Raw genomic sequence first — 8,610 nt, forward strand, 5'->3', positions numbered from 1 at the left:
TTGTTGTCTTCAATTTGCGCTTGTGTTAGCTTTGAGCATGGTTCTCAGGGAACTACTCTTGTGATGCATTTATTTTTAATTATTTGTCATTTTTTCTTAGTTTTTCTGTCTCTCTTCGTCCATTTTTTTAACCACCACTCTCATTCTCTATTAATTCATTCACCATCATCACCACCACATCACTACCACTACCACCATTATATCCACCATCATCACCACCATACTATATAGAACTTAGAACACAAACATTTTATTCTATTTTCTATAAAATAAATTCATTGTTTTAAAATTTTTGAATTATTTAACTGTCGTTAAACATATGTTTTGGATTTGGGTTTAGACTTTGGATTTAGGGTTTAGTATTTTAGAATTAAAAATTTATTTAAATATAATTTATAGAAATATTTATAGAAAATAGTACAAATTATGTATGATTCTATATAGTATAGCATATCTTTAGTTACCAATAATACTATTCACCATTTAAAATTTTAATGTCCGTTTAAATTATTCAACTCATGATATATTCAGAAAAAAAAATCTAATTTTTTTAAATAGAATGGTAAAGCTAAATTAACTTAATTTTAAGAACCATGTAACAAAACAAATGTGAGAGGTAAACAAAAGTTTATTCCAAAAGAAAAATAATAATAAAAACATCAACTTCTTATTTCAGTACCTTGTGACTTGCGTGCGTTTCACTTGTGGATCTTTTTGTCATTTTACCATATCCTATGGTTACTCTCTTCGTATTCAAATTTAATGTGCTATATTCTTAATTCTTTTATTAGATTTGGTTATTCACCTAAATCACCCTTGAATGTAACTGTCTTGTTGGCTCACCATTTTTGTAGTGGGTTTCATGGCACGGCTCTTCAAGGTTCATATAGCTCTTTTGCTCATTGGAACATTTGCTTACGCCATCGAGTATTCGTAATTCAATAATGCCTTGGATTTGTAACTCTCTGATGTTTAAAGTCTCTGTCCATTTGGCTTGTTTATACTTTGTTTAACTTTCTATAGTTAGTCTGTCTCAAAGATTTTCAAATATATTTTTCAGATAGGAAAAAGAAAATATTTGATTTATCTTTAGAGAGAAACATGCTGTGATGAAAAACACACAATTTTGCTGAAAGAAACAGTGGTGATCACTAATCAAAACTTGTTCTTTTTGCTAATGGCTAGCAACATGGAGCTATTTTTTGTACATAACTATATCATCTCAACACTATTTCAGCTCACACACTGTATCTTATTATGCTTCGCTTGTGCTAGACTCATGAAGAAATCGATGAACACCTGCTCATAATCCGGCATCTTTCCATACCCTGCAATTCAGTCGCAAACCATCAATAACATTTACTTATCAATCCGTATTTTGATTGACCAACAGAAAAACATGCCAGGAAAATAGTTAATGTCAATGACATAAAACACATCTCTGCTCCCATGTTCTCTGATCATATCTATGTTGAACAGCCTGAGTCCCTACACACCAGAAACCAGACTCTTACTTACAATGGGAAAACAGCTTAGATTCTATTAGACTTATATGATTCACATACCAATCGGTTTCGTAATTCTCTCACAAGCCCCTCGAGCAAAGGCTTTGGAGGTAGCTCTGCAGCAACAATTTACACATAAACATAGCTACAAATCCAATGCAGTGAATCTCCTTTTTACAAGCGGAATAAGATCCTAACCAGCAACACGAGGGTCCAAGTCTGTTTTGTCTACTGAAGCTGCAGAAGATGATACCCTCGGGAATTGAAATACACCAGCAACTTTGTCTTTCTCACAATTGCTTACATTGGGTAGAGAAAACCGACGGACCACTTTTATCACATCACCAACAACAAAAACCTTGAAGAGAACTCCACCTTCAGGCATAAAAGTGTGTGAACATCGTATCACAGACTCAAGCAATATATCACAACAGATATTGAAGTGTAACGAAAACCCGATACCATGATTCACAAATTCTTGAAGAACCAAAGGGGGTTCAAGCTCTGCAAGCGAGAGGTGGTCATAGGCTAAAAACAATTGATGTGACTTTGCAGTTCCATCAACCAAAAGTGGCTTTGCAACTGGACAGGTAAACAAGAATATGCTTTAATCGACTGTAGACATTTTACAGTAGCTGTTTACAAGAAAATTAAGAGTGAAAACTTAAGATGCGAGTAGTACTTATACCTAATGGAAATTTTAGACCGGCTTCTGCTACTTCATTAGCGCTAGATGTTGTATCTTTTAATACCACCATTTGTTTTGGAACACATATCATGCCTATAAAGAAAACATAACATCACTTCATGAAAAACTGTGGAGTTTCTTACTCAATAAAATAAAAGAGGATTGGAAATTTCATATGGAAATTACCATCGCAATCTGCAAGATTTATATCAGCAATGCCCTGGAGCATTGATTGTCGATTATATATACGCTGGATTGCACATGGAGGATCAAGCACAGTCACTTCTGGATGTTTTTGCTGGTAATCCTACAAATACAGATAGGAGAGACATAAACATAAGCTGCTCTGTAAGTTATGGACAGGATGGTACTCTTCAAACATAATGAGAAAATCGTTCATATCGGACAGAGATCTCTCAGATACTAATCCTAGTTTAGTTCAATAAATGAACAAGGTGAGAACCAAGTTGCTCTGAATATCCAAATTAAAGGAGAGCGTTTCCTATTTGATAAATTGACTGCTAGGATAGTTGCAAGAATCACATGAATGGGTTAAAACTAGCATCAGTAGTTACAACAGAAAATAAACTACAGTTCCAAGAGCGAGAAAATATTACAGTAAAGGCAGACAGTTTGTCAAACCTCAATAACATCATGCCACTCATTTCCCAGCAACTGCAAGCGAACAAGCATATAATCCATTAGATTTCAATCAAAACTTAACATTCCAACAACTAAAGGATAGATGCTCCAAGTATGAAGCACAATTCCCGCAAAAGCATTTTTTTCATGCCCACAAACCTTATGCAAAACTACATCGAATGGGCCTTGTTCGGAGAGTGGCTTGTCCTGGTCAATTGAAACAAAGGAAATGCCTTTTTTCCTATAAACACAAACAAGAGCTAATGTCAACATCTAGGGAACTAGTATCCACAAGTAGCTTGGAAGATTTCCAAGTAAGAGAAAAAGAAGAACCAAAGTTTTTAGTTTTTAAATCATAAGTTAAGTTCTGTAGACTTTTTGACCTCCTAGTGGAAACTAGTCCCAAAGAATTGTATAAAAAGGAATATTCCAAGGGCAACAAGAGATTCCTGATGCCACAAGCATAAACTAGTGCAAGAAGTAGATTTATGGATAAAACCAAATAAAAAAAAACAGTGTCCTCCACAGTACCAAACGATTGTCCCCACAATTTCTTCAATGATTGTAACACACTTCCTTGAAAGATGAAAACAAGAAATAAGAAATAACATACCTAGCAAGAACTTCAAGCTTGGGTTGCAAGAAACTCATCTTCTTTTTAGAAGTTAAAGCATACCCAATAACCAGTTTCTTCTGTTGTTGCTGAACTTGTTCAAACGACGTCGTATCAAGTCCCACTTCACCGTCGTCTGTCTCATTTCCCTTTGGCACCATATTATTTTCTGGCATACCTAATTTCTTCAAAAACCCTCAAGCACACACACAATCCCCCAAAACCCTTTGACTCAATCTCACAGTTTCTATTTCGAATTGAGAAGACCCAAAAAGAAAATTCCTCAAAGATAGAATCTTTCTTCACTTACATGGAGATTGATCACTGCTTCACAAATAACGTGAGAGAAAGATGTAATCTTTATCCAAAATCAGTGATGAAGAAATCGGAGAAGAGAGACGGAGAGAGTGAGATCAACGGAGGAGTCAAAAAGGAAGAATCTTTAGCCAATTAAAACTCCGAAACCAGAATTTGGAGAAAAGGGTTTCTAAATTTCTAATCAGAAGCAAATATTTATGGAGAAAAAATGAGAGATTTTGATGGAAATGGAAACTTTTTTTTTTTGGTTTTGGGATTTTTTTTTTGTTTCTCTGCAATGTCTCCGACTTTCTTCTACTTGCTCTGGCCCTATTATTCCCACGTGGCTCAAACGTTAAATTGCAGAAGCTTACAAAAATCAAAAATGAAATTCACATGTAAGTAAATGTTCCAATTTTTTTTTTTAATATATATCATGGTCAAAATTGGTAATGCGGTTAGACGTTCACGAACCAAATCGGTATGTTTAGCGCATGGTTATTCATATATGCCGCACTTTTATTAAAATCTATATATATTTAATGAATAACTATGCGCTAAATTTATATATACATTTTTGGATCACAATTAGCAAATAAATCCTGAAGTTGAGAAGTATTTATAATGACATGCCACTAGCATTAATTATTTAGATTTGTTTTATTTAAGTAAAGATTTTTAATTGAAATTCATTTATCATATATTTAGCAAAAGTCTCTACAAAATCTTTCCTTATCTATTTAAGTAAAGATTCTGAAATCAAATATGTTCTCAACAATTTACCAAAAATCTCTACAAAATCTTTTTAAAAATCTCGACTTAGTTAACTTCTGATTTTTATCTGCAAAAAAAAAATTAATTGTAACAGTTCTCAGAATTTGCAATAAATAATAAATCCAGATGACAAAAAAAAAAAAAGAGTGATGTAAAAATTGGGAATGTTGATACTACAATTTCTTCTACTTCTTTTTTTCATATAATGAAAATTATTTTTTAGGGATATTTTTAGGCCTGGGCAAAATACCCGGAACCGAATACCCGAACCGAAAAACCCGAACAATACCCGAACCGAACCCGAACCCGATTTTTAAAAATACCCGAATGGGTCCTAACCTCCTACCCGAAAAAAACCCGAACCGAACCCGAACCGAATCCAATACCCGAATGTACCCGAATGTACCCGAATACAAATATACACCTAAAAATATTAGTTATTTTTATTTTTATAATACCCGAAATACCTAAAATTACAATCATAAAACCAAATATATTAGGTATTTTAGATATTTTTGGTTATATTTGGGTAAAGAGTAACCAATGTATTTTCGAGAAATCGGGTTTTTCGGTTAGATTTGGGTATATATGAGTTAAAACCCCAAACCCGACCCGAACCCGAAAATATTCCGGGTATTTTTGGTTATTTTCGGGTATTTTGCTTTTTTATTAAAATACCCGAACCGACCCGAACCCGAACCGAATTTTTAGAATACCCGAATGGGTCTTGACCCCTACCCGAATAGACCCGATACCCGAAAAAAAAGAACCAAACCCGAATGGGTACCCGAATGCCCAGGCCTAGATATTTTCTTAAAACCTCTAAACAAAACAAAGGGTTTCAAAAGATAGCTTCTCTTTTGGCGGGTCGATCCGTAAACCCGCAACTCTCTACGGGCTTATCCGCATGAACCTGCAACCCGTAGTGGATAAAAATATTATTCAAAAAAAATAACAAATGATGTTTAATTTTACGGGACGGGGTTATATGGTGCAACGGGTTTAGATCAATATTAATATTAAACAATATACTATGGATGAAATCCTAGAATTAAAAATCAAAATTTAATTATAAAATCAGAAACAAAATCAGAAACACTAAACAAAATAAACAATATTAACAAAACAAATACAACTTAAAATTTTGCAAAATAATTTGTTAGTTATAAAAAAATTGACCCGCGGTGTACCGCGGGGTAAAATCTAGATTTGGAAGTTTAAGGAGAAATTTTTTTAAAAAAAAATAATAGCTCCGCGGTGTACCGCAAGAAAAATCTTTCTCCTAAACTAAGGCAAGAAGAAGAAGAAAGCCAAATGTCGTTTAAGTGTATATATAGATATACCATTTAAACCTAAAACACAATTAATATACTCAAAATTATTAATATAGATATATGGATGGTACATTTATAAAATAGGTCGAAATATTTTATTATACTCTCTATTAATAAACAAAACTAAATATATTTAGATTTTAAAAAAAAAATTATAGCCCCGCGGTGTACCGCGGGTTCAAATCTAGTCTATATATACATTTTTGGATGACTTTTAGCAAATAAATCCTAGAGTTGGAATGTATTTACAAAAAATGCCATTGGTTGGGTGGGTTTTTTTTAAAAAAACGAGTGACCCGGTTTCAATTTCGGATAGTACAAATTTGGCCCAATAATTTGGCTCAAATCTCTGTCCAACAATATTTGTTTTTGCCACAACGACGAGGCCCAACATTTGGCCCATCACACCCACGTTTTTTCAAAAATTTATTTCGCAAAACCATATTAATTACATAATCTTATTGGTTGTAATCTTCCTAAAATATCTCAAACTTAACTACCAAAATATTCTACACCAAACTTTACTACCAAAATAATCTTCATCATAATCTTAATTATTCCTATCAAATCTAAACTTAACCCAACGAAATATTAAAATAGAAAATTAGTTACTATACATTAACGACATATTAGTTGTAATCTTCCTAAAATATCTCAAACTTAACTACCAAAATATTCTTCACCAAAATTATTTGTGTGTTTCGAAATTGCTTTCCGAGATTACCAATATTCCCAAGATATCTCCTTCTCTTAAAACAGTCCACCTTAATCTTCAAGTAATTTTGCCGTAAAATATCTGTCAAATTAACGAAATATAAGGGGAATATTAATTACCAAATAAAAGATTGATCCTAGCATATTCCATAAACTCAATAATATCAAAGATTGTATCCCACAAATCTTGCGTGTGTTTCAAAATTTCGAGACTAGCCTAGGTACAAACTAAACCTAATTTACTTCCCTATATATACTTTACATCTAAACATTATTCTCCATCACCAAACACAATAGCAAACAATCAGTTACAAATAATTAGCATACCTTTCTTCTCTTCCAATGGCTACTACCTTCGGTTTCCTCAAAGACGTCCGCCCATACAAGGCATCATGGAGGGTTCAAGTCAAGGTTTTGCACACTTGGCGTCAATACCTAGAATCCACCGGTGAAACATTAGAGATTGTATTCTCTGACGAACTGGTAAACATATTACAACTACGTATTTTCAAATAATTACTTTTATCCTTCTACGTACATATACTAAAACAAAACTTCATTCCTATTCAATATAGGGAAAAAAAATTCATTGTTCTGTTAGGAAGGACTTGGTGAGCAAGTATGTTAATGAGCTTCAAGTTGGTGAGTGGGTCTTCATTGAGACTTTTGGCCTCAACTATGCAACTGGACAATACAGACCTACTCAACACCTCTACAAGATGACATTCCAAACAGGGACGAACATCATTCCATGTGAACCAAAGTCAGATTCTAACTTTCCGACACTCGCAAAGTTTAGTAAGATACAAAGTAGTGAGCTCAATCCATATACGTTGGTCGGTAAGTAACAACTCTTGTGTTTTTTTAAATCGTGAACTAGCAATGAAGTATTGTTTCGTTGAATCCTTAATTATGTTTAATAACTGAATCTTGAATTTGCAGATGCCATAGGACAGATTGTTACTATTGGAGAGTTGGAAAATCTCGAAGCAAAAAACAAACCAACTACCAAAATTGAGTTTGAGATTCGCGATGAAACGTAAGTGTTTTAAATATTTTCATATGATCGTATTGAACCAATAAGTTGAACTACACTATTTTGACTGATACATATACTCTTATTTTCTCTTAGTGATGAAAGGATAGCATGTACCCTCTGGGGCAAATTTGCTGAACAGGTTTTTAATGCCTGTCAAAATTCTGATGGAAGGATTGTGGTCTGCATCCTAAGATTTGTGAAAATCAAACCCTTCAAGGTACATACTTTAGTATAATTTTCTTATACTTAATTAAAAGGAAAATACTTATTGAACTTTTGTATAATTTTGTGCCATACAGGTGTTATGGGTTTATCTAACTCTTTTGATGTGACTCAAGTACACGTGAACCCACCATGGAATGAAGTTGCTGTTTTCACCCAAAGGTATGGTTAACTACTCTATTTGTATTCTTTTAATTTTGTAAACTTAATTCTGATTTAATACTAACTACATCAATCTTTGCATTTATAGATTGCCAGATGATGGTCTAAGACTCAGTTTTCGTGAGAGACAACCAAGACGGGAGATGATAACTGTTAAGGATGAGGATTATCTTGAGTTTCCAAGGAAAACAATCTCTCAGCTGAAGAATTCTACAGAGGTATATTTTTCTTACGAACTCTACATTAACATGTATGCTAATGTTATCCATATTTTTTCCTAGATTGGAAAGGTTAGGCTTCTGTGTACGCTCTATGCCATAGATACGGACTGGGCTTGGTATTACATTAGTTGTCGCAAGTGCAATAGGAAGAGAGTTCTCTTTTCTATCTAGAGTGTACACACCAGCACGTTAACCATCTAATAAAATATCACCATGTCATAAACCAATATTTTTATTTTTGTATATTTATATTTATTAGGAAAACTATAATTAAAATTATTACTTAGATATAGTAATTAATGATTTTCCAGAACAAAAATGAACAATAAATATTAGTTAATGACTATTACTTAGAGAGTTAATAACTAAGTCGAAAAAATTATTAAAATATTATTTCTA

At 33.2% G+C, this 8,610-nt stretch overlaps 1 protein-coding gene across 3 annotated transcripts; it reads right to left on the reverse strand.

The window, feature by feature from the left end:
* Window positions 1-1,061: 1,061 nt before the first annotated feature.
* On the reverse strand, window positions 1,062-4,069 carry LOC9319911 (inositol-tetrakisphosphate 1-kinase 2). Of its 3 annotated transcripts, XM_021033298.1 has the most exons (11): window positions 3,759-4,069; window positions 3,449-3,633; window positions 2,995-3,076; window positions 2,836-2,868; window positions 2,380-2,500; window positions 2,194-2,286; window positions 1,968-2,087; window positions 1,704-1,880; window positions 1,566-1,621; window positions 1,404-1,488; window positions 1,062-1,328 (listed from the first exon to the last, which is right to left on the reverse strand). In XM_021033298.1, the coding sequence occupies exons 2-11, from the start codon at window positions 3,622-3,624 to the stop codon at window positions 1,234-1,236; spliced, it is 1,038 nt and encodes a 345-aa protein (XP_020888957.1). In that variant the 5' UTR covers window positions 3,625-3,633; window positions 3,759-4,069; the 3' UTR covers window positions 1,062-1,233. The 3 variants fall into 3 exon arrangements, with proteins under 3 accessions (XP_020888957.1, XP_020888956.1, XP_020888958.1); XM_021033297.1 differs by having other exon boundaries at window positions 3,449-4,069; XM_021033299.1 differs by lacking the exons at window positions 3,449-3,633; window positions 3,759-4,069 and having other exon boundaries at window positions 2,811-2,868.
* Window positions 4,070-8,610: the final 4,541 nt, after the last annotated feature.

The sequence above is a fragment of the Arabidopsis lyrata genome (genome assembly GCF_000004255.2).
Source record: "Arabidopsis lyrata subsp. lyrata unplaced genomic scaffold ARALYscaffold_3, whole genome shotgun sequence".
Taxonomy (NCBI): Eukaryota; Viridiplantae; Streptophyta; class Magnoliopsida; order Brassicales; family Brassicaceae; genus Arabidopsis; species Arabidopsis lyrata.

Excerpts from the sequence above, each read along its gene's own strand:
- LOC9319911 (XM_021033298.1), bottom strand. The coding sequence starts at position 3,624 with ATGCCAGAAAATAATATGGTGCCAAAGGGAAATGAGACAGACGACGGT. Across the intron at positions 3,077-3,448 it reads AAGCTTGAAGTTCTTGCTAG|GAAAAAAGGCATTTCCTTTG; the intron begins GTATGTTATTTC and ends TTGTGTTTATAG. Across the intron at positions 1,329-1,403 it reads TGACATTAACTATTTTCCTG|GGTATGGAAAGATGCCGGAT; the intron begins GCATGTTTTTCT and ends ACTGAATTGCAG.